Raw genomic sequence first — 25,730 nt, 5'->3', positions numbered from 1 at the left:
TTCTGCTGACAAGGGACATAGCTACTACAGATTTCAGCCTGAAGCTCTGATCTTAAAGGTACAGTGTGTAGAATTTAGCAGCATTAAGCAGAGCAGACTTAGTAGAAATTGAAGATTAAATCCATTGGTTAAATGAGTGTATAATCACCTGAATATAAAACACTTATATCTACATAGAAGCAAATCTTCTTCCATAGAGGCCGCCATCTTGCACCGCCATGTTTTTACCGTAGCACCGAATGAACCAACAAGGAAGACTCATTCATGTTTTTCTTTTTTTAGGCTGTTATTAATCATAGACTGTATAATAAATGGACGTAGTATCCGTGACGTCACCCATCTGTTTCTGATGGATGATGGTTGGCAGACGGTATATTGGAAATGATGAACTCAACCAAACCTCTGCCAAGCTAGTTTGAGGTAAAGAGGCGGGCTTTGAGCCTCCTCGCCAATAGCTACAGTGTTCCCGCCTGTCAATCAAGTCAGCTGTGCCTCTCATAATGGAAAATTTGTAATCATAATATCTTCAAAACTGCCTTAAAGCTGCTGTTGGTAGTCCTGGAATTAACATCAGTTCAGGGAAAGATTTTGAATGTCAACACTATCCCTCTACACCAGATTTCCCTCTAACTACATCCCTCTCCCTCCATCTCTGCTCATGTAAGCCCCGCCCACAAACAGATCGTAGTGTACGCTCAATCAGGACAATGTAAGAGGAGCAATCAGGAGAGTGGCTCTGATTGGTCAGAGCTGACGGGAGCAATTGGAATTTATAGATACCTGGATAAAGAGGCAGAGGAAAACACAGAGATCTCGCCCATGATCTCAAAATACCTCGTTTATTGATGGCTGTTATGCCTTTTTGCCAAACACTGCACAAAATAGGTACTGTTGTTTTACCCAAATCCTACCAATTGAAGCTTTAACTTATTTTTTGTACCAGGCTGTAAACGTGTTTATTTCTGTTGTAAAGATCGGCTATTTTTGATCGCTTGGGTGTATTTAAGGAAAAACTGTTTCAATCTTAAACCTGACTGCTAGGTGTTGCTAAGTATTCCCATTTCTACACACTGTACCTTTAAAGGTTAGAATGGGTATAAAAAGTGTGAATCAAAAACTATTGCAAACTTTCAAAGAAATCAAAGGTGCTGTCACCTCACTCTCATGACTCTGCTGTCCCTCGCTCTCTAAGCTTCTCAGATGAATGATCCGAGAACGTCTGAACTCAAACCTGGACAGTATCAATGCTTTTCGTCTGAGCTGCTCCCGATTCTTCTGCTTTAACTAAGTTCTGCCTCTTTGTTAGTTGTGTGTAATGAATGGAGTGCTTCACTGTGGGGTCAGGGGAGTGCAGTAATTGGGGCATTCATAAAGAGATTATGCCCGTGCTAATGCTCATTTCCAAACACACAGACTCTCTCAAAACACTCTTGAGGAAAACACACTTGCACTCGTGTGTCTTCATGTTTTAGTTGCAGAGGAGTGAAACTGTATCTTGCACAGTTCTACATACTGGAAGTAACAGGAGAGGGTCCGAGGAGCAGAGCTTCCATACTGGGATTGGTTTATTTCAGGGCAGCCGGTAGAGGGAGACTGGCCAGCTGGTGTCAGTGGTTCAGAGGTTTTTCACACACAGCTTCTCTGCAGCACATCAGAAAGGGAACTCATATGGACAGGAAGCCTGTGAGTGAGCGAGAGACAGAGAGAGAGAGAGGGGGTGAAAAAAGGCAACGCCTGCTTTAAGGCAAAACAGAATACATGAAGGATCCGTTTATGACACATACAGCGACCGAGCTCCTTTTTTAACTGAGTGGACTGTTCCATCTGTGAACTATCAGGGCAGAATGTCACGACGGGACCAGAGGTTTCGCAGGGGAATGAAAGGACGGTAAGAGCTGCTGTCAGAAGTTGGTGGGATGTGTTTGTGTGAGTGAGAATGACTGAAAGTGAGAGAAAGAGGATTGTTGTAAAACATAAGCTGTACTTCCTCAAACTGAGCTCTGCATGAGTCTTTCTACTTTCACATCAACTTTGAGTGTGTGTTTGTGTGTGAGTAGTTCATGAAACCAAAACAATAAGAGGCTAAATCAGCAGCTTCATTAAGCATGCTTCATTATCTCTATAACTTAGACATTTGAGTTGCTTTAATGCATGCACATGTTTTGTTTTTATCAAAAACTGCTAATTCTCTCAATACAGAAATCCTTACAAAAGCCCACAGTGTGTTCAGTCTGCATGAATTGCACAATCCCCCTGTAACAATTCACATAACACCATTAGATCAAAAGCAAATGTTTCTGTTTGGGAGCTTTTTCTTCTAAAAGGAAACCATGCAGGATGACACGGACAAAGCAGAGAGGAAACCCTGGCAGGAGGATACATCATCAGGATCTTCAAACTTGACCCTGACGTCATGTTTGTTTCACGGACAGCAGGTGTCACTTTATGGGTAAAAATAGGACTAATGATGGACATACTTTTAGGTGGAGAAGTGGAGTAATGGGAGGGAAAGAGTGGGAGGAGGAAACAGAGAACAGTTTATCTCTCTGCCAGTACTCTGGTTTTCTCATAAAACAGATGTTATGAGGGAAATGGCAGATGTGGAGCTGGAAGGTTTTCACGTCCATCGCCGCCAGCAGCACACTAACAAAGACAGGAGGTTAAAAATACACTCACCTGATGGTTTATTACTTCATTATTTCCCCAGTGAAGGATAACTAATCTGATGGATCACTACAGAACCAGACATCCTATAGACACACTACCTGCTCAGGCTAGAGATTACTGTCAGTAATATATTTGATTTACCCGTCCTCTGTGAGCTCTGGTTCATCGTCTCAGAGGACCAAACTGCAGCTCTTTACCACCTGATCCTACTCCCGCTCCATGACAGTCTGTGTGTCGTCTACCTGGACGTGCAGGATCTATTTCTTTAGAATAAAGTGGCGAAAAATCAGGGTAGAAACTTCCATCAAGTACATCACTAAACCCACCATCACCACTGATGAGAAACCTACAACTCCAGTTATTTCACCTCAGACAAACTGTGATGTCTGACACCACAGTGAAGTTTTTTCCTGCTTCATTTTCAGTCTAAAGGTGACCTTTTCATCCCCCATTGTAAGCACAGTGTTGCATTCACCGTAGAGGTCTGGAGAGAGGAAACACGGAGCTGTACTCTGTCCAGGAAGTCACCTCCCACTCTTGTGTCAGAGAGATAAGGGGGCAGCTTTTTACTGTAAACTAGTTTTATTATTATTGTGCATTTACTTCCATATTGATCCCACTGAGCATTTCTGTTTGTAGGGTTTAAAGGACTGTCTCTGAAAATTAAAACAGAAAGCTCTCTGGATGTTCTTAAAAATAAACTAAAGACTAACCTTTTAAATCTGGCTCATAACTTGGCGTAATTTCTTTATAGCCCTGAACTGCATTATTACCATTAAAGACCACTGTTTAAGAATCATTCTTATTTTCATTTTATTCTGCCTGATTTTATGTCATTTTATTTTCCTGGCATTTATCTGACTTTATTTCATTTTTATTTAATTATATCTTGTTTTATTTTATATTATTTTTTCTGGTATTTTTCTTATTATTTTTCATTTATTTTATTTTATTTCATTTTTCTGGTATTTATCTGATTTTATTGTAATGATTGTATCTTATTTTTATTTCATTAATTGTCAGGCATTAATCTGAATTTATTGTAATTATTTTATTTTAGTTTCATTCTATCTTGTTCTGTGTTATTTTTTTTTTTTTCTGTTCTATCTCATTTTTATTTTATTTATTTTTCTGGTATTTTTCTGATTTATTTCATTGATTTTATTGTAATGAATTTATTATATATTTTATATTCTACTCTATCTTATTTTATGTTGTTTTATTCTATTTTATTTTTCTGGTATTTATCTGAATTTATTTTATTTTTCTTATATTATTTTATTTTATTTTTTATTTCAAATATTTCATATTACTTTCCTTTATCTTTATCTTGTTTTAGCCGTTAAATCATTTTACCTATTCCTGTTATTTCCCGTCTCTGTTCTGTTGTGAATCACTTCTGGCTGCATGAAAGGCGCTCGTATAAAAATTAGTCAAGTTGAGAGTTGAGAAAGAACACGCACTCTCATAAGGACTGACTGGGTTTTAAGCGGTCACTGGTGTAATCTGTGGACTTTGTTTACTTCTTTTCCTGCGTTGTTCGAGCGAACTTGCCTGTGGGAAACATTTAATTGCAACATTTTTGTGAAGACATGTGACCGACCAGTGACCCTGTATAAGGATCCTTTCTGTAGGAGGCAGTTTGAAAGGCTCTCTGTCACAGTGATATCAGCAGATCAAGATCTATAATGCCTCGTTTCAACACTTTAACTGAAGAGTTCCTGCAGGGGATTAAGAAACAGCAGCAGCTTGATATGTCAGCCTTAAATTCATGTCTAATAAAAGCATCATGCTGGGTTAGCCAAGTCAAGAGAGGAAGAGAGCTGGGACCAATGGGTGCAAATTACAAGTTTCCTCAGTGTCCAAGACGAATCAGAGATCATGGAGAGTGAGAAATGATCAAAGTCTGCCACAGTAGGATTCAGATTTCTGACAATTCAGGGTCCCGAGCAGGATATCAGATAATTTATTCCTAATTAACATGCCAATTTCTTTCATATGGACTCAGAGAAAGAAAATCAAATCCAGCGTGATTTGAGAATTGGGACACGGACGATAAAAAAGTAGACCTCCCTCTCTCTCTCTCTCTCTCTCTTGAGTATCCGTGCAGCAGCCTGGCAGGGCGTTGCTCTCGGATGGAAACAGTGACACAGATGTCTCATGTGAGTTACAAAACAAAGGAGTAACTTGTAAAAACGATGACGTTGATTGACGTTCTCTTAGTGACATTGAATACATGACAATCAACTCAAAGTGAGCAAACCTGAAGACAATCATTTATGCTCCTTGTGACCTGGAGACCTGGAAGTCTTCTACCTGATCCTGTGATCCTGTGAATGATGATCCAGCAGGTCAACTCTCCTCGTTTCGTGTTCCCTCGCTGATTGGGCTCGTGTTACTTTGTTCAAACACACCTCTGAAGTGTCTATCAACTTACAACCTCTCTCTTTTCCCCTCCGACCTCTTTCCTCTAGGTGTTCTGAGTGCAGCTGTATCCTGTCCCACTGGTACTATGAAAGAGAGGGGCAGCTCTACTGTAAGAAGCACTACTGGGCCCGCTATGGAGAGCACTGCCACGGCTGCAGGGAGAGCATTACAACGGGACTGATTATGGTAAACTTGATGATTAGGGGGAAATAAGCACAAAATCTCTCCTTTAGACCCAAAAGCAGGACTGTGCATAAGAGGATAATTACATAAGTTGCTGACTGGTCTGATTTTGTGATGCTGACTAACATTTTATTATAATTGGTCACAACATCACACTCACAGGGTCTCTCCTTTGCTTTATCCTTGAGTTTGCATTCACTCACCCCAAAACATTTTAAACTCACCCTGTGACGAATCGATTGATAGTTTGTGACCAGCTGAGTTAAAAATAGCCGCTTCATTGATCGTTCAAAGTGGCCACACGGACATCCAGCATGTTACGTTACAACCAGAGAGGGAAGAATGGAAAATAATCACAGCTGAACAATAAATATACAAAATCTCAGCATGCTTCGCCATCTATTCAGACACTGAAAGCCTTCCTGTCTCTTGGTTTCCTCCCTGCATGAGAGTAAATGTCTTTCAACTCACAAATCAGAGGATATCCTCTGAAAACATCCTGATCCTTCAGGCCTCGATGCAGGAATGCACAAAGAGACGTTTTTCTAATCAAATGTTGTGAAAAACAGCATCACTCTCATTCTCCTTCATTGTGTTTGTTTTTACACCTCTGTGTCTGTGAGCAGGTTGCTGGAGAACAGAAGTACCACCCTGAATGCTTCACCTGTGTGAGCTGTGAAATCTTTATCGGCGATGGGGAAACCTACACGCTTGTTGAACGCACCAAACTCTACTGGTAAGCTCAATGATTTAAGGAACAAATGTATAGTGGTATGGAAAGTTTAATATTTGATCCAACTGGTTTCAAAGAGTGTTTTAAATGTCTCTTCATGGTTTCCCGTCATGCAGCGGCCACTGTTTCAGCCAGAGCGTGGAATCTACTACACGGTCAGCTTCTCCACTCAGCAAGAGTACCCACATGGTGGCATTGGTGTCGTTCCCTCCCCATGAAGGAGGCCGAAGAGGCCTGACTGTAGCCACTGACCTCAGCCAAGAGAAGGGCCTTCTTGTCACTGTGACAGGGTGAGTCTCTGTGTGTAAGTCCTGCATTATATTAGGTTGCCTACACCGACTGTAACGGACAAAACTGCAAGCTAGCTGGTAGTCCTGGCTGACACGTGTCCTCCTGATGAATCCCATGCAATCATCCACTCTAAAGCATTTGATATGTGTAAAGAAAACTAATAATTTTATTCCAAATGTGTCACAAACCGAATATTTGCAAGATGATGTCGGATTCCAAACTCAAATGTCAAGAGAACACAACACCATCAGGGAACCGAGTGACTCCACCTGTATGATAAATGGACGTAGTATCCGTGACGTCACCCATCTGTTTCTGAAGCGCTGTTTTGAAGCCAATCATCTGCGGGTGCCATATTGGAAATGCCGAGCTCAACCTAACTTTGTCAAGCTAGTGTGAGGTAAAGAGGCGGGCCCTAAGCTAACAGCTACAGGGTTCCCACCCGTCAATCAAGTCAGCCATGCCCTTATTTGGGCAAAGGAACCTTCGAGACAAGGGAGCTCAGGGACTCCAGAAAGGTCTATGGTTAGTAACTTTGATAGGACAAGAAGAGTTAAAGTAAGTAACAGGCAGGCAGAGAGAGGAGAGAGATAGGATCTCAGTGAGTCAGTTCCTGCTTTATCTAGATGATTGCTGACGAGTTCCAAGATTCGGAGTAAACCAGACAATTAATCAAATCATGATTCAACTGGCTACCACTGAAAACTCATTTCTGAAGCAACCTCTCAATCACAACACAAACATCAAAGTTTATCCACCCTCCTGTCCGTACATGATGACTTAGAATGGGCTTGATCAACAAGATGTAGCAACTTTGCAGACCGAAGACCTGCGGAGAGGCTAAGGTTGGGCCAAGTAGACCCTTCTGACGTGCTAAATCAAAAAATCACTGATATCCAAAAAATACGCTTAATATTTTATTAACAAAAAAGGAGGATCAACTCATGATACGAGCACTAAACTGTGATCACAGTGATCAAAGAAAGATAGTGGTCAACAAAAAATACGACGACCCAGCTCACCCTCTCTCTCCAACTCCAAACTAAAGGCAACAGGTGGCTTAAATGAAGAGAATATCTCCGCCCCTAACCCAATCAACGTGACCACACAATAAACCATATCATGAACAAACAACCAAATAACAGCACAAAACATACACACAATAATCTACCCTAAACCTTCGGTCTCAGCAGATGTGTGTCTAACATGAGTCTGGTCCTGCTGGAGGTTTCTGCCTGTTAAAGGAAGTTTGTCCTTGCCACTGTAACTTGCTAAATGCTGCAAAGTGCTCTGCTCATGGTGGATTAAGATGACATCAGACTGAGTCCTGACTGTAAGATGGGACTGGATCTGATCCTGTCTTGATGTTGGGTCTTTGTTAATAATAGAACATAGAGTACGGTCTAGACCTGCTCTGTTTGGAAAGAGTTGTGATGGATTGAAATCATTCATGGCTCATACAGAGGACATTCACTAACTGCCGTTCTTCCTTAGGTTAGACTCAGACGCCCTCAGCATTGAGATGCCGTCCTCTATACACACCGGGGACCGAGTATTAGAGGTCAATGGGATACCTGTCTGCAGCATTTCAGTAGAAGAAGTAAGCTGGAAACTTTCTTCCATGTCTTCAATAACATTCTGAAGAAGTGAGTCCATCCTTTCCCAAACAAGCATTTATTTACCCATCATCCTCTTCTCCAGATAAACTGTGTGATGCAGGACACGAGTAAACCCCTGCAGCTGACCATCGAGCACAACCCTCAGTTATCTGACAGCCTCCCTCCCTCAACCAAAGCTCCTGAAGAGGTCAGCTGTCTCGAACCCTGCGTCCACACCAAACTCAATGCAGCACACAAACTCCCAAGTCTGGAGGAAGAGCCGAGTCAAGAGGAGGAGACGGGTGAATCACACAGATTGAGCCTTTCCCCGCCTCAGCAACCAGGGACGACGGGAATACGATCCAGACACATTCAGTGAGTGCTGACTCAGAGTTCTCTTTGACTCATCCTCTGGGATTCAATCCTGAAAGTGTATGTTTTCCTACACAGGCGCAGCTGCAGTATAGATAAGTGTCCATTGTTCCCTGGAGCCCTTCCACTTTTATCTCAAAGAAGAGACATGGTTCGCTCTGAGTCCCTTCGAGTAGACCCTGGAGATCGCACCCATCGCATCTTCAGACCCTCAGACCTCATCCACGGAGAGGTGCTAGGCAAAGGCTTCTTCGGACAAGCCGTGAAGGTAAAGCGATCACAGTTTAACTTTGATGTCAGTTCTTTGCGGCGTTGACTTCTTCTAACAGCTCTGTGATTTATCTGTTGCTGTCAAGGTAACACATCAGGAGACAGGCGAGGTGATGGTGATGAAAGAGCTGATAAGGTTTGATGAAGAGACGCACAAGACTTTCCTGAAGGAGGTAAGAGCACACGATTGAAGATGTGGGAAGCAGGGATGCAATGATTAGAGATTCTGATGGTACTATTGTAGTCTGAGTACTAATCACTGTTTATCACAATCAGTGTGCATTCAGTATTTACTGTTATCTCAGCACCTTACACCAGGTAATTTAGCCTTCAATGCCTAGTGTTAACACAGTTGGGAATGTTAAAGCCCTTGGGACTATTTTCACTTCCATAGACTTCATGCTGCTGATGCATTTGTTTAATTTGCACAAAAAGCCAAACTCTTATGGAATTAGATTTGTGTCAGAATTTGAGAGAGAAGAAAATCAACCAAAGTAAAAAAAAAAGGTAATCTCAAAAGTAATTTTTTTAACTTGAAAATACATTATTCGTGTTATAATGTGAAGTATTGGTCCTGCTTTCTTTCCCCTTTCATAGTGAACAGAATTATCCTCTCGCTGCCGGCTCTCTGGTTTTGCGCTCCTCCAATTTTTGTTTGCAGTTCTGACACAAACCTCACAGGAGGGCAGGTTTTTTCAGGGGTGGATTCCCATCAGCCAAAGAGTTATTGAGTGAAAAAATAGGAGGAGCCCAAAGGAGAGAGAGTAGAGTAGCAGCAAGAGCAAAAGTCTGATCACTGGGAAAGAGGAAATGAGAGCAGGACCAATACTTCACATTCTAACATAAATAACCTGTTTTCATGTTAAAAATGTTCCTTTTGAGATTTTTTTTTTGCTTCAGTTGGTTTTATTTTCTCTCAAGTTATTATTTTTGTATGATACTGAAAAGGTTTTTCCATAAACTTTCCCCACTAGACAATTGATCGTAACTAAGTAAGGTAATATTTATGGTTAGCAGGTAGATATGAGAAATAGAATTCTGACAGGGTGAGACAAGACTGGTCCACCCCTGAAGGTGGAACAAGTATCCATGTTGTTTAGCCTGTCGAATGTCGAATTGCTCATGTTAGTGAAAGTTAATAACTTTTGTCAAGGGGTTTTGACCAATCAGAATCAAGCATCTTAAACTGCTGGATGATCAGTAAGAAAGACGGGTAATAAAATATAATAATAACCTTCATTTATATAGAACTTTTCAAAGTTACAAAGTGCTTCACAAGCAACCTGAAATACTATTTAAAGCAGACATATTATATTTAATTCCCTACCAACTCAATGTTCCTTTTAGTTAGCCATTAATGTAATATCACTCAGTTATTAAAGCATCTTACAAACTGCAATCCTCAAAAGCGCCAGAATGGAGTTCCACCATCACTACGACTTTGAACTTACACAATGTACACCCCCAAGCGTAATATTGGTGTCCCACTGTGTGATTTCATTTAACATCATATTACAGTGTTGCAGAAGCACAAAAGGCACAAGTTGCCTCCATCTTCCCCCCATTATGCCTCTGCTGCTACCTCCCAGGGAGACTCAAAGCTCAGAATACTGGACTTTTCTATGTTGCAACAATGACATGTTCTTAGATAACAGTTGCCTTCATGTGTACAGGTGAAGGTGATGCGCTGTCTGGATCATCCAAATGTCCTGAAGTTCATTGGATTGTTTTACAAAGACAAACGAATCAACTTTGTCTCTGAATACATCAAAGGAGGAACTCTCCGAGAGACCATCATTAAAATGGTGAGTTAAAATACCTGAAAATGATTCTCTCTGTCAAAGCAGCAGCAGTTTAGTCTCACTCTTGTTGTTGTAGGACAAGGAGTTCCCCTGGAGGACAAGGGTTGGTTACGCCAAAGACATAGCAGCTGGAATGGTGAGTCTATCTGGTACTGATACTTTTTCAATTGTCTGAAGTCATTTATTTGTCCATTATCAACCCTAATGTATAAAATCTCTCTTTATAAGGCTTATCTACACTCCATGAACGTGATCCATCGAGATCTAAACTCACACAACTGCCTGGTCAGAGAGGTAGAGTACTTGTCCTGTAACACACATCAGCAAATATCACATACATTTACTTTAGTCAACAATTTTCTTAATGTGTTCCTTGTTATTACTCAGCGCAATGACATCGGTCACCGAGCGCGGTCTCAGAAACTACTTATAATCCTTAACAGCCCTGAAAAAACCACAACCAAGGGACCCCTAATTTAAATGTTAACTTATTAAATCTTTGACATTTGACTGAAACATATAACTTTCAGCTTTTGTTGTTATTCTTTTTAAATGTCTATATTTATTTACACACATATATATATATATATATTTTTATTCATCATTTATTTTTTAACACAGCCCAAAATGTTGTCAAAAATCAAATCATCAAAGTGGTCAAACCATATATTTGTTACTTAATGGTAGTTTTTCCCATCGCAAACATAATTGATTTGAACGTAGCCAAACATGCCTGTGGGTTTATTGGAAACAGGACCATTAGATGTGTGACCTCTGTCTGTCTGTCTGTCTGTCTGTCTGTCTGTCTGTCTGTCTGTCTATCTGTCTGTCTGTCTGTCTGTCTGTCTGTCTGTCTGTCCTCATGTTTAGAACCAGACTGTAGTCGTAGCAGACTTTGGACTAGCCAGGCTGGTGATGGAAGAGAAGAATCAGAGCCGAGTATCCTCTCTGGAAAGGCCGGCGAAAGGGAGTCTGACAGAGCTCCGCAAGCCTGATCGGAGGAAGCGGTACACTGTGGTGGGAAACCCTTACTGGATGGCCCCTGAGATGATCCATGGTGAGAACTAATGGCATAGGCACAATGTCTCTGATCTCATTATCAAAAATAAGTATGTCATGTAGGACCTCTTAGGTAAACGCTGGTTTCATATTGGCTTTACAACAAGAAGCTGTTCTGTTCTCTATAATAAATATTTTTTCAATGAAAGTAAACTCTCTGATCCTGCTCCTCTTCAGTGGTGAACATCATTCTGCTTATGCATCGGTATAAATATATTAATTTTCAAAACAATACTGATTAGTCTCAGATTGTCTCACAATACCGTTTGTGCACTATGACAAAAAAAATTAAAAATGGCAGCATCAGAACATCTTCACAGCTCAGTTTGGACATTAAAGACTTTCATCTTATTTTCTCTTCTTTCCTCTTCACCTCTCAGGGAAAAGTTATGATGAAAGAGTGGATGTCTTCTCCTTTGGTATTATGATCTGTGAGGTAAGAACGACAGAGGAAAATACCTCAACTTGCATTAAGACTTAAAGAGATGTGGAGCTGAAACATCTAAGATGTTAAGTGCTTTGTGAATATGACAAAAGCATATCTATATTGTCTATAGATTTCATGAAATAAGAATCTTAACAATTCAAAGTTGACTTTGTTTCTCTCTCCACCCCGCTCAGGTAATAGGAAGAGTGAGTGCAGACCCGGACTTCCTTCCCCGTTCAAACGACTTTGGCCTAAATGTGGCAGGTTTCCTGCAGCAGTACCATCCTCCTCTGTGCCCGTCCGCTTTCCTGCCTTTAGCGGTCCTCTGCTGTGACATGGACGCTGATAAACGGTATGATGTTTAAATCTCCTTCTGCAGACTTAATGATTAAATGAAAGAATGAGCTGGGTGAATATTGGTTGGTTGGTTGGACTAAGACCAAGTGCTGCTAGAGTTTCTGGGCCATGTGCTGGTTTAACAAAACATCACACAAACAAGCCGAATCAATACAGTGCAGAGGAGTGTTCAGAATGAAGTCATGAAGGCAATGGACTAATGCAGTGGTTCCCAAAATGTGGGTCAGCCAAAGTGCACCAGATCCGAGTCCGGTCTGTCTCCGATCCGTCACATCACTGGATCTGATAGATTTCTATTCTAGTCAGTGTGTTAACTTCCACTGGATCCGCTCTGTTGCGTTCCAGCTGTGTCTCTGATCCGGCAGGTCGGAGCACGACGCATCAATCTCAACAGAGCAGATGGAGCAGGACAGGAAGTCAGGTTTCACCAAAACAAAATGAAAACATCCGGTTAATTTTCAGAATAAAACACTATGTGTTATCACCAGATCGTATTTCACTTAACTACAACAACAAACCGTCATGAGGAGCGGAGCCAGGCCTGGAGTCAACAGGTCAGAGGTTTTCAGAGTACCAGAAAGACAACATGGATGAGGAGAGGAGGAGGATATTCATTAATGCTGTGATTACCGTGGGAAAACCTTGGTCACATGACTCCAGCTGTCCGGCGGCCCTGCTCCGTGCTGCGTTCTGAAAACGCAACCGGTGGGTGGTGACAGATGAGAGAGCACGGAGACGGACCAGATACAGATCTGGTGGAAGTCCCGGGTTATGAGGGGTCGTGAGATGCCTTCCAGAATTTTTTTATTAAGTAATTCAAAATTGCATATTTTACCCATTATAGTAAAAATATAAACAAACATAGTCACTGAATTTGAAAAATTAGTTTTCTGCCTTTCTTTGTTGCCAGATGACTCCTGAGGTTAGGGTTAGTTTACAGTGAATTAACAAAAGCATGAGTAGCAGCAGGTTAACTCACAGCAGCACAGGAAACAAACACATGTGCATGTAGGCTCATTTTCTGCAGACCAGCTAAGTGAAGTCTGAAGCAACATTTACTGACAAGGAGGGACAGCGCGGGTCACAAGTCTTTGGCACTGAACTGCAATCAAACATATTCAACCACTCTTCATTACAGCTTTTTGTCTTTCGCTCTTTCAGTCCATCGTTTTCAAAGCTGGAGGAGTGGCTGGGAAACCTGCTCATGCACCTGGACATCGGACTGCCTCTACCCTCTGAATTTGAACAGCTTCGTAAAGCCTTCTGGAACAATCAGAACCACCAGCACCACTCTCCCAACCTGGACACCACTCCTGACTCTCATGAACGAACCCACGGGTCACCGAAACAAAGCCCTGACACTAAGTCACGTTCAGACAATACCGTGAATCACATAGAGCGGAATCATCTCACTCAGAGTGCTGATCAGGGCAGCACACCTAAGAGCCACATGGACAAAGACAGACACACACAGGACCACCACGACGTAAAGACTGAGAACAAAGAACCGTGTTCGGGGAGAAAGTGTGATGGCCAGTTGTGCAAATCTACAAGCAAAGACTCGTGTAAGAACGGATTTGAAACTAGTAAACACAGCAACCCCTCAGGACAACCAAACGCCAAGAATGAGCCCTCAAAACCGCTTCAGGTCAACAACTCACAGCTGGACCAGTCCAGCGGGTCCAGGAGGAGCTGCAGTGTTCAGTGGGACGGCACCAGAGAGGACAACTCTTTTCTCTGACTGCTGAACATTAGAGCTAAGGCTGGGTAAACCTGTGAAGGACAGTTTTGAGTGAAGACGTGTGTGCCTTTTTACTCATCAGGAAGCAACTTCAAGTAATTCAGCTGAATCTGAAGGAAAACTGCATCTTCAGTAAAAACTGAGGTGCAGAATTAAATCTGCCTTATATCAATCTGTCAAGAAGTATTTATGTGGTTTCAACCAGAGCTCAACTGATAGTGGATTTACCAAAATAACATACAAACTTCAGCATTCAATTTATGACAACAATAATAATAATACTATTAATAATAAACTGGGGGCTGCAGTGGGTAGCGCTGTGGCCTAACGGCGAGAAGGTTCCTGGTTGGAGTCCCTGGTCCGGCAGGTGCCTTTCTGTGTAGAGTTTGCATGTTCTCCTTGTGCATGCGTGGGTTCTCACCGGGTACTCCAGCTTCCTCCCACAGTCCAAAAACATGCTGACCAGGTTAATGGGTCACTCTAAATTACCCGTTTGTGTGAGTGTGTGCACGAATGGTTGTCTGTCTTTCCATGTTTGCTCTGTGATAGGTTGGCGACCTGTCCAGGGTGTACCCTGCCTTCCGCCGGAAGTCAGCTGGGATTGGCTCCAGCCAACCAGTACGGGATAAGCAGTCAAGATAATGGATAGATGGATGGATAATAAACTGTATTTATAAAGCACTTTTCTTAACAAAGTTACAGAGTGCTTCACAACAGAAAATGCAGAAATATACAAAGCAAATAAAAACAGGACAGGAAGCAGAAACAGGATGTCAGAATGCAGAAAAATAGCCATGATTTAGGGGTGGAGAAAGGCCTTCTTATATGAAAAGGTTTTGAGCGAGGGTTTAAAAGCAGCTAAGGTTCTGGACTGTCTAATTGTTAATGGCAGAGAGCTCCACAGTCTTGGAGCTCTAACTCAGAAAGCCTGGTCACCTTTAGTTATAAGGAGCTGCATCCACAGATCTGAGAGCCCACTCAGGCACATATGGGGTTAAAAGATCTCTTAAATAGTTTGGAGCCTGTTCATTTAAAGTTTTAAAAGTAATCAATAAAATCTTAAAATCAACACGAGACAAAACGGGCAACCAATGTAAGCTGGCGAGCACAGGAGACATGTATTTGGTTGTGCCTGTTAAAATCAGAGCAGCAGCATTTTGAACTAGCTGGAGTCTGTGCAGGGAGCTCTGACTGATACCTGTTAAAACTGCATTACAATAATTAAAGGGTGAATGACTTTGGACGGATCAGAGGGGGGGAGGAATGATCTTGCTTTGGAGATTTGCTTGAGATGGAAAAAAATGGAGTGTCGAGGCAGAGATCTGAGTCAAATGTCCCTCCCACTTGTGATGTTATTGTTCAGGGGACTGAGTTTGTGATGAAGGGTGAAGGAGTGAGAACGACCAAAAATATGATTTCAGATTTGTCAGTAGAAGTATAGAAGAAAGTATAGAGTTTTTGATGAGGATTCTATGATTCCTTTTGTGAAATGAGTATCTAAATGACCTCAAACTAATCCTTGTCTTGTTCTGGAGCCTTCAGACAACATGTTTGATGATTGTTATTATTGGTAAATCCACGGGTTGAGCTCTGGTGTCACCTTTGTCCAGAAGCTGTGAGACACGAGGCACTTTATACTTTAAGCTACACTGTAAGCCGGTTATTTATCGGGATGCCTTCATGTATTTTCTGTTATATTTTTTACATACAAACTGAGCTGTGAACACTTCAACATATGGCTACAACTGTAGTCAACTAACTAAATACAATGACTTTTTAAAAATGATACATATAAAGTAAAAATCTAAAATTGAGAGGATTCAATTAAAACATTACTGAGAATTAATTGACTTATTTTTCTACTCAATTTTCATCAACCTGATTTTCAAATGCAGTCCGTTACCAAGCTAGAGCACACAGTAGTGTATAACACATTGAAATGAAGAGCTGTGTGTGAAGCAGGTAAACACTCACCTGTTGAGGGTGTGTCAGGTTCCTCTGAGATGGAAACTTCTGTCTGATTGTTCTTTTTTTTCAATAAAAGTTGCTGTTATGGACTTGTTCTGGGGTTTATTTCTGTCGGAAAAGGGTGGCTTGCCCTCTCCGGCTCGGAGGAGAGTCTTTGCCCCAGGCAGAGGAGTTTAAGTATCTCGGGGTCTTGTTCACGAGTGAGGGGAAGAGGGAGCGTGAGATTGACAGACGGATCGGGGCGGCGTCTGCAGTGATGTGGGCGCTGTGCCGGTCTGTTGCGGTGAAGTGGGAGCTGAGCCAGAAGGCAAAGCTTTCAATTTACCGGTCAATATACGTTCCAACCCTCACATGTGGTCACGAGCTGTGGGTAGTGACCGAAAGAACGAGATCACGAATACAGGCGGCCGAAATGAGCTTTCTCCGCAGGGTGTCTGGGCTCAGCCTTAGAGAGAGGGTCAGGAGCTCAGACATCCAGGAGAGGCTCAAAGTAGAGACTCTGCTCCTCCGGATCGGGAGGAGCCAGATGAGGTGGTTCGGGCATCTGGTCAGGATGCCTCCCGGACATCTCCCTGGGGAGGTGTTTCGGGCATGTCCGTCTGGGAGGAGGCCATGGGGAAGACCCAGGACACGCTGGAGAGATTATATCTCTCAGCTGACCTGGGAACACCTCGGTATCCTCCCAGAAGAGCTGTTGGAAGTGGCCGGGGAGAGGAGTGTCTGGGTTTCCCTGCTGAGGCTGCTGCCCCCGCGACCCAGACCCGGATAAGTGGAAGAAGATGGATGGATGGATGGATGGATGAACCAGGCTGTAAACATGTTTATTTCTGCTGCAAATATCGTCTTTGTTGAATGGGTGTGTATGTGGTTTCTGGTGTTTCTGCAGCCAGCCTCAAGCAGACACGCGAAGAACTGCAGCTTTTAGCACTTCTGCATGGGCTTCATATTTTAAGCCACTTAATGCCACCCCTAATAAAGCTTGACCCCGGGTTTGGCCACCCCATTCACATAAGTCTGGCTCCGCCCCTGGCTGGATTAAGTTTGGTATGAGTGCAGTGTTTGCATTTTGATTAAAAACAAACGTTGTAGGTTGATTTTTTTTAAAGTGTCATTCATGTAGTAAGAGTAGAATAAGAAGGTGTTGTTCTTTCAGCACCCTGTGTTGAAGTCAGGGACTTAAAGCAGGACCTCCCTGGTCTCTCTCTCTCACGCGCTCTCTTCTTGTTGGCTGCTTAAAACCGCGTCAGAGCGCACAGCGTGAGCGGACTGTATCCGGAGCTCAAACACAACATCATATGCCTTATTACATTTCATGAGGTCTCCTACATTGTGATCTTACTCTGTAGTTGATCCAGTGTCTGAACTTTGGATCTGGGGACAGCTTGAAGAGCCGGCTGCAGCACCATGGAGCACATGTCCTCTCCGGTCAGGTACCGCAGCAGTAAGGGTAAAGGTAAAGTTTATAACACTTGACTCCTGCATGTACTCACTGATAGGTTGCATTGAAATAGTCGTCTGCTTTTTACATGAGTGTATTTAGTTGATGTTCCTGGTAGACCTCTCTTAGACCTGTCAGTACAGACATGCGCATTTATGGCACAAATGCTGCAATGAGCAGTTCACATAGCCTTCTTTTACTCCTTCAAACATACAGTGCTTTATTCTAGGCTTTATTCTAGGCTATGACAGTTTAATGTAGTTGTTCAGGAGGCTACTTTGAAGAAAAACTCATTCATTTTAAGGACTAGTACTCAATATCCTCATTATATAACCCATGCAAAAGTTGTTTCTGCATTTTATCACCCCTGTCTTATCCTCTGATTTCCCCCTTCACAGAAAAAGCTGCCTCTTTCTCAGACAAGGAGGTAAGACAAGTTAGTAGAATAGTATTTTATCAGTCTTTACCTGTGTGTATGTTTACGTGTGTGTGGGTGTGTGTTTGTTTAAGAGTTAAACCTCCAACCCCCCCAACCCTGCCAGAGCATTAGAGGCTGGGATAAGCCTGCTGCAAAGCTTTGTGGGTAATGAGAGCTGACAGGTAGAGGGATGCCAGGCGAACCCTGATCAGGCCAGCCGCACTGTAGACCTGGTGGTGGTTCTTGTTTTCTTTAGGTCAGGTCAGCAGGTTAATGTTAGACCGGTCAGCTGTGTTTCTCCTGTGGAGCAGATGTGGAGTCACGGCCTACCTGCTCATGGAAGTGAACAGAGTGAGGAAATTACCTGATGTTACTAACTATACACAAGTTCCATTCTGAGAGAAACTCCTTTTAATGATTGAACAAAAGATTATGTCTCTCGATTTAATTTAAAGAGTCTGTATTTACTCCCCCTAACTCTCAAAAGAGTGTTATTCCTCTCTGCACTCAGCCGGGACAGATGGATGAAGGCCTCTGTAAGAGTATAATGGGATCACAGCTCAGGGATAATCAGTGAAGAAAGAGTATAGTGAGTCACTACAACAGAAGACACACGCTCACCAAGTCATGGACTGAGAGAGCGTGGCCCTGTCCGAGGCCACCAGCAGACTGCTTCTCTTTACCCGTGTGGCGTTCTCATACTACCACACCAACACAATGTATCTGATCTGTAACATCAGCTCATGCCCTCAGACTGGACTGATAGATGTTAAACTGCAGCAGCATTGTTTTGTTGTGAATTCATAGTTGACTGCAGGGCTTACCCCCTCCCTTCGCCTCACTTGTGCATCACCTGATCACAACTACAGCCAATAGAATAATATAACAATAAATATTCAGTTAATGAAGCTTTTCTTAACATTTTTGTTACTACTATGAAAAATATAATACTTTTTAATGTCTCGCCCATATTTTCTTGAAGCTGTCTTGAACTTGCTCACCAGCTCTAACCTGACCCGGCCCCTTAGGTCATCAGGTGGAAGACTTTTAACCGTACCCAGAGTCAGATCAAAGTCTGGTGCAGGGGCCTTTAGTTACTGCAGTCCTTCTCTTTGGAACAAAGTGCCTGCTGACCTATTTATTATTTATTATTTAAAGGGACCATGCATATTAATCAACACTTCTGTAAATATGCCAGAATTAGCCAAAAGGTTTACATCCGTAGTCCCTTGCCAGATGTTAAAAAGGCTCCATAAAAAGATCAAGATTAAACAAATATAAAATAGAGTAAAATAAGATCAAAATAAGAAGGTAGAGGAGAAACCAAAACACAAACAAACAAACAAACAAAAAAGAGAAGAAAACAAAAGTACAAATAGCACCTGAAGGTCCATCACAACTGATTCTACTTTTAAAACTAAACTCAACACCTCTGTATTTTCTAGAGCGTCTGAATAGTTTCGCCGAGTGCGTGTAAATATGACGACTGATTTGCATGTGCAGCAACACTTGCTTTTTGTTTGGTTGATGTTTGTTGTATCTGATGTGTGTTTTTATCCTCAATGTAAATCACCTTGAGCTTACCTGTAATCAAATGTGATTTTATAAATCAAATTGCTTTTGCTATTGAAGTTTTGGCTCCCCTGAGAACAAAGACGTACCTCTTATCTCTTTTCTGATTCTGTCCAGAATACTTGAAAGTAGGGCTGTTGTTTTGTTTTTTTTAAAGCTGTGTTTTTGGGGCATTTTTGCCTTGACTGGATAGGAAAGCTGGCGAGAGACAGGAAATGTGGGGAGTAGAGAAAGGGAGAAGACATGCAGCAAATGGTTGAGGCTGCGAGTTGAACCTGCAACTGCTGAGATGAGGACTATAGCCTCTGTACATGGGGTGCACTCTTAGACCGCTAGGGGCGGCTGTTGCTCAGTGGGTAGAGTCGGTCGTCTATCAATCGGAAGGTTGGCGGTTTGATCCCAGCTCTGAAGTGTCCTTGAGCAAGACACTGAACCCAGAATTGCTCCCTCTGTTGTTCAGAGGTGTGTGAATGTGAATGAATGAGATTAGCTAACACTGATTGTCCTTTACTGTAGCAGCCTCGACCATTAGTGAGTGAGTATGAAAAGGGTATGAATGGGTGAATGTGACGAGTAGTGTGTAAAAGCGCTTTGAGTGGTCGGAAAGACTAGAAAAGCGCTACATAAGTACATGTCCATTTTACCATTTAGGTCAGTGGCGTAGTGTAGGAAAGAAGTGTTTTCTAACATTAAACCGTCACCTGGTTTATTTCAACACTCAAATGTTTCAGTCATCAGAAATCTTTGCTTTGGAAAATGTAAAAAAAAGCTGTTTCAGTTGTGTGTTGTTTGACTGACTCCTACCCCACGCTAGATGTTTTAGACATCACAAATAACAACAGCTAACATAGTCGGCCTTCATGTTGATGGTCTTGTTTGAATAATAGGAAGGTTTTGATGAACAGTTACATTTTATGACTCCTCTGTAGTCCTAACCTCAGTGTTTCCCCTCTGTCCAAGTTTTCCAGCCTCTCCATCGACGACCCGGAGGACACTCAGTTTCCTTTCGCCATGAGGGATCTGCCTCCCATCCCTCAGCCCGGTGAGCAACACCAAACACAGAGACACCCGGGACCCATCAGCTGTGAGGCCGAGGAAATCAACGGAAGGCTCCCCAGCCTGCCTGGGACTCCCTCCACACCCTGTTCCCCGCCCTGCCACTCCGCTGGCTCACCCACCATCCCTCCCAGATCAAATCGCATGGGCATGAATACAGAGTTTCATCCGCCGCCTCTGAGGAGGCAGGTGGTCACTCAGGTGTCTCTGGACTCTCCGCTCAGCCCGGCCTCACGTCCACGCAGCCCCTGGGGACGCTTTGATCCCTACGACTCTCCAGATGTGAGTCCTTTACCTCATGTCATGAGTGTTTGCATGTTGTTTACTGTAATCTGACTACAGTCCAGTCTTTTTATTATGTGGTGTGAGTCTATAGAAGTGTTTGCAGCCTTAAATGATGACAAAAAAAAGATGAATTCATAAAATAATGTTGTGCTTCTATAGTGTCTTGTACAGCATCAAAAGCATCTCGTAAATGAAAGAGAGCCTGAAGCTATGTTGTAGCGGAGCAGTAAATAATTATATCATCAGCACATCAATGGAAATTTGCATTAGGAACATTATTGACTTCCAAAGGTTTGTATTTCCTCTCTGCAGGACCAGGACAAGGAATACGTCGGCTTTGCCACATTGCCCAACCAAGTTCACAGAAAGACCGTGAAGAAAGGTTTCACATTCACGCTTATGGTGGTGGGTGAGTCCTTCAATATATCTGCTTTCTGCACAGGACACTCTAACAGGTTTGATCTGAAGACTCTTCACAAACAGAGCAGGTCTAGACCGTACTCTATGTTCTATTATTGAAATAAAATTATTGAAAGACCCAACATCAAGACTGGATAAGATCCAGTCCCATCTTACAGACAGGACTCAGTCTGATCTCTTCTTAATCCACCATGAGCAGAGCACTTTGCAGCATTTAGCAAGTTACAGTGGCAAGGACAAACTTCCTTTAACAGGCAGAAACCTCCAGCAGGACCAGACTCATGTTAGACACACATATATCGAGACAGAGTTGAGGTTGGAGAGAGGGATGGAGGAGATGAATAGAGAGAGATGATAGTGGTGAGACGGATGTTAGTAGTTGTAGAAGCTGGAGTCTGGCACGTCCACAGCAGCAGGAACCTACGAGACGAGGGAGCTCAGGGACTCCAGAAAGGTCTCTGGTTAGTAACTTTAATGGGACAGGAAGAGTAAAGTAAGTGTGAGAGGAGAGAGAGGGAAAGACATGATCCCAGTGTGTCAGTTCCCCTGGCAGTCTGAGCCTACAGCAGCATAACTTAGAGATGGTCCAAGCCTGATCCAGCTCTAACTATAAGCTTTATCAAAAAGGAAAGATTGAAGCCTACATGAATCCTTCAAAGTGGAAATCTGTTGCAGTAAACATCAGAAAGGTTTCAGCTGTGTGGAAATGAATAAACTGAAACCATGTTTGAAAACTTCTCTGACTGATAAGTCTGACTTTGGTGTTTCTCTCTGTCTGCTCAGGCGAGTCCGGCCTCGGCAAATCCACTCTTATCAACAGTTTGTTCCTCACAGACCTGAACAAAGACAGAAAGGTTCCCAACGCACAAGGTAGGTCATATTTATTGTGTCATTAATAAAATGTTGTGAAGATGCTTCTACTAATCTCCAGACTCTGATCATATTTATGCATTTGCAGAGCGGATCGACCAGACAATCGACATCGTCAAACACACTGTAAGCATCGAGGAGAAAGGAATCAAACTGAGGCTCTCCATAATAGACACGCCAGGATTCGGGGACGCCATCAACAACACAGAGAGGTGAAGTCATCAATGTGCAACCAGTTGACCTAGACCTGACTGTGGAGTTCAGACTTTACTCAAAGTTAGTGCAGAGATAGACTCCAAGGTCACTGATGGCATCTGAAGCACACTGAGCATGCTCATAAAACTGTCACTTTCCTGCCATTGTTGTTATTTCACTCACAGAGATTGTTTGTGTTTGCATCATCAGCTGGAAGTCAGTCGAGGACTACATCGACCAGCAGTTTGAGCAGTACTTCAGAGACGAGAGCGGGTTGAACCGGAGAAACATTCAGGACAACAGAGTCCACTGCTGCCTCTACTTTATCTCTCCGTTCGGCCACGGGTACGCTGACATCATCATGTTTGACAGCTCCACTCTGAAATGTGTTCGATACATATTGAGCTTATTTCTATGATGTGTTTTATTTTCCATCAAGTCTTCGACCTCTGGATGTGGAGTGTATGAAAGCTCTGCATGAAAAAGTCAACATCATTCCTATACTGTCCAAAGGTGACAGCCTGACTCTGGAGGAGGTCTTCAAACGAAAGATAAAGGTACGGCATCCAAAGTCAAATCTGTCAAGTAGTTATAGAGATACTTCACTCAAAACCACAAATGTGGACGTGTTGGTGGTACCAGAGGAGAACTTGTTGGATCAAGAAGTCTCACAGTGTGTGTTGGACACTTTGGAGCACTTAAAGAAAATATCTGTCAATCAATCAATCTTTATTTATAAAGCGCCAAATCACAACAAATGTTATCTGAAGACTCTTTCCAAACAGACCAGGTCTAGACCGTACTTACAGACAGGACTCAGTCTGATCTCATCTTAATCCACCATGAGCAGAGCACTTTGCAGCATTTAGCAAGTTACAGTGGCAAGGACAAACTTCCTTTAACAGGCAGAAACCTCCAGCAGGACCAGACTCATGTTAGACACACATCTGCTGAGACCGAGTTGGAGAGAGGGATAGAGGGAGATGAAGAGAGAGAGAGATGATAGTGATGAGATGGATAGTAGTAGTTGTAGCCGCTGGAGTCTGGCACGTCCACAGCAGCAGGGACCTACGAGACAAAGGAGCTCAGGGACTCCAGAAAGGTCTATGGTTAGTAACTTTAATGAGACAGGAAGAGTTTAAGTAAGAGACAAACTTCCTTTAACAGGCAGAAACCTCCAGCAGGACCAGACTCATGTTAGACACACATCTGCTGAGACCGTGTTGGGGTTGGAAAGAGGGATAGAGGAGATTAAGAGAGAGAGAGAGATGATAGTGATGAGATGGATAGTAGTAGCTGTAGCAGCTGGAGTCTGGCACGTCCACAGCAGCAGGTCATCTACGGCAGAGACCCAGAGGAACCTGGAACCTTGCAAGTTACAGTGGCAAGGACAAACTTCTTAAACAGGCAGAAAGCCTCGAGCAGAACCAGACTCATGTTAGACAGACATCTACCTCGACCATCAACAACAGGAGTATGAGGGTTAGATATGACAGCAGGATAGAGACAGGACATTTTGGAACCAGTGACCTCTACGGCAAGGGCTATAGCCTTTGTATATGGGGTGCACTTGGACTGTTAGGCCATCGACAACCCCGATCATGCTCTTTACTAAAAGCTTAACTCTGTAGAGATCTGCTTCATAATGTTGTCAGACACCTATAATGTTTCAATGTGTTCACTCCAGATCAGACAGGAGATCAAGCAGTTTGGCATCAACATCTACCAATTCCCTGAGTGTGATTCAGACGAGGATGAAGACTTCAAGACTCAGGACCAGATACTCAAGGTTCATCTCCTGACTTAGACATGTGTTATGTTTACATGTGTCATCCTGCTGAGACATGACTCTATTGTTTTTGCTTCTCCCTGCAGGACAGCGTCCCGTTTGCAGTGATTGGGAGCAACGTTCAGGTGGAGAGTAAAGGCCGCAGGGTCAGGGGTCGTATGTATCCCTGGGGCGCGGTCGAAGGTATGAAGCACAAAGACACACCACATATCCTACATGATGAATTTTCAGTTTGCTCTCTAAAAACGCAGACTGTTCCTTTAACACTTCGTTTCCACATGCTCAGTTGAGGACCCGGCTCACTCTGACTTCCTGATGCTGAGGAACATGTTGGTGAGGACGCACATGCAGGACCTGAAAGACGTGACCCGGGAGACACACTACGAGAACTACAGAGCGCAGTGCATCCATAGCATGACTCGCATGGTGGTGCAGGAGAGGAAACGCAGGTGGGTGGAGGCAGGATGCAGATGGTTAAATGGAGTAAGGGGGATTCATGAACTCTGATGCCTCTTCCTCCTCGTCTTTATTTTGCGGTCTAGTTTGCGTGAGAGGTTTCAAGATGCAAGTGAAGCGGATTTCCCTCTGCCGCTGGCCGTCGTTGACACCGAGAGGGAACGACTCATTTTTGAAAAAGACGAAGAGGTAAGTCTCTCTCAGCTGCCTCATTCATCCCTTCTCTTAGTCTTAGACTGATTTCTGTCTGCCTCTCTGCAGCTGAGGAGGATGCAGGAGGTGCTGCAGAGGATTCAGGAGCAGATGCAGCGCAGCCAGAGTGAGGATTGTTGATCCTCCTATGATTTCCCCTGGGGTTGGAGACAGGCAAGGATGACCCAGGAACACGGAGAAGGTTCTGTTTCATGGAGTCTGAACAACAAAAAGACGAGGGATAACAAGGAGGGGAAGCATCTTTCAGACTGTAGTGTAAAGCAAGCTGATTGGTTCATCCTGTCCTAAGCCATTTCAAACATGGGAAGAGTAAAACGCCTTGAATTTAAAATGTGAGTTTGTTCCCTAATCTCAGGGATTAATTTAGGAGGGTTGAGGAAAGCCTCTTATAGCCGAGAGGAGTTTAGATGAAGTCTGTTTTAAGAGTTTGGTTTCACTAGAGCTTTCATCTTACCATTTCACTTTGATCACCATCTTAAAGATTCTCCTTTTACATCCTCCAGAAGGTTTCCCCTCTCCTGAAAACTATGTTTAGGAATCTTGTCCTCTCTTTAAATCTCTATAAACTAAAGCACTCTTTGTTTTCATCAAATGATTTCAATCAATTAATTAATCTTTATTTATAAAGCGCCAAATCACAACAAACGTTATCTGAAGACTCTTCCCAAACAGAGCAGGTCTAGACCGTACGCTACGTTCTATTATTAACAAAGACCCAACATCAAGACCGGATAAGATCCAGTCCCATCTTACAGACAGGACTCAGTGATGAGTGATGAGACAGATGGTAGTAGTTGTAGGCAGCTAGAGTCTGGCATGTCCAGAGAAACCTACGAGACAAAGGAGCTCAGGAACTCCAGAAAGGTCTATTGTTAGGAACTTTAACGGGACAGGGAGAGTTAAAGTAAGTGATTGGCAGAGAGATGGAAGAGAGAGGATCCCAGTGTGTCAGTTCCCCCCGCAGTCTAAGCCATAGCAACATATCTAAGAGCTGGTTCAAGCCTGAGCCAGCTCTAACTATAAGCTTTATCATTAAGGAAAGTTTTAAGCACTTTGCAGCATTTAGCAAGTTACAGTGGCAAGGGCAAACTTCCTTTAACAGGCAGAAACCTCCAGCAGGACC

The 25,730-nt window shown here is 43.0% G+C and overlaps 2 protein-coding genes across 2 annotated transcripts; both read left to right on the top strand.

Moving 5' to 3' along the window:
- Window positions 1-1,632: 1,632 nt before the first annotated feature.
- LOC117813407 (LIM domain kinase 1-like) lies at window positions 1,633-15,984 on the top strand. The gene is made up of 15 exons (XM_034684595.1): window positions 1,633-1,888; window positions 5,142-5,280; window positions 5,904-6,013; window positions 6,127-6,300; window positions 7,796-7,901; window positions 8,003-8,274; window positions 8,350-8,539; window positions 8,628-8,714; window positions 10,215-10,346; window positions 10,420-10,479; window positions 10,572-10,637; window positions 11,214-11,400; window positions 11,783-11,838; window positions 12,024-12,181; window positions 13,348-15,984. The coding sequence occupies exons 1-15, from the start codon at window positions 1,845-1,847 to the stop codon at window positions 13,925-13,927; spliced, it is 2,361 nt and encodes a 786-aa protein (XP_034540486.1). The 5' UTR covers window positions 1,633-1,844; the 3' UTR covers window positions 13,928-15,984.
- A 1,209-nt stretch (window positions 15,985-17,193) lies between these two features.
- On the top strand, window positions 17,194-25,238 carry LOC117813408 (septin-5-like). The gene is made up of 13 exons (XM_034684596.1): window positions 17,194-17,348; window positions 17,732-17,760; window positions 20,284-20,661; window positions 20,977-21,073; window positions 21,868-21,954; window positions 22,043-22,166; window positions 22,360-22,494; window positions 22,589-22,706; window positions 23,837-23,938; window positions 24,025-24,121; window positions 24,225-24,387; window positions 24,481-24,583; window positions 24,656-25,238. Exons 1-13 carry the CDS (start codon window positions 17,300-17,302, stop codon window positions 24,725-24,727), a joined length of 1,554 nt encoding a protein of 517 aa, XP_034540487.1. The 5' UTR covers window positions 17,194-17,299; the 3' UTR covers window positions 24,728-25,238.
- Window positions 25,239-25,730: the final 492 nt, after the last annotated feature.

Source organism: Notolabrus celidotus, chromosome 5 (assembly GCF_009762535.1).
Source record: "Notolabrus celidotus isolate fNotCel1 chromosome 5, fNotCel1.pri, whole genome shotgun sequence".
Taxonomy (NCBI): Eukaryota; Metazoa; Chordata; class Actinopteri; order Labriformes; family Labridae; genus Notolabrus; species Notolabrus celidotus.
Note: the sequence above shows the minus strand (reverse complement) of the source record. Positions and strands in the feature narration are given on the sequence as shown.

Coding starts and splice junctions, on each gene's coding strand:
- LOC117813407 (XM_034684595.1), top strand. CDS start 1,845: ATGTCACGACGGGACCAGAGGTTTCGCAGGGGAATGAAAGGACG. Junction 8,540..8,627: donor TCTTCGGACAAGCCGTGAAG/GTAAAGCGATCA, acceptor GTTGCTGTCAAG/GTAACACATCAGGAGACAGG. Junction 10,638..11,213: donor ACAACTGCCTGGTCAGAGAG/GTAGAGTACTTG, acceptor CCTCATGTTTAG/AACCAGACTGTAGTCGTAGC.
- LOC117813408 (XM_034684596.1), top strand. CDS start 17,300: ATGGAGCACATGTCCTCTCCGGTCAGGTACCGCAGCAGTAAGGGTAAA. Junction 20,662..20,976: donor ATCCCTACGACTCTCCAGAT/GTGAGTCCTTTA, acceptor TCCTCTCTGCAG/GACCAGGACAAGGAATACGT. Junction 24,584..24,655: donor TTTTTGAAAAAGACGAAGAG/GTAAGTCTCTCT, acceptor GCCTCTCTGCAG/CTGAGGAGGATGCAGGAGGT.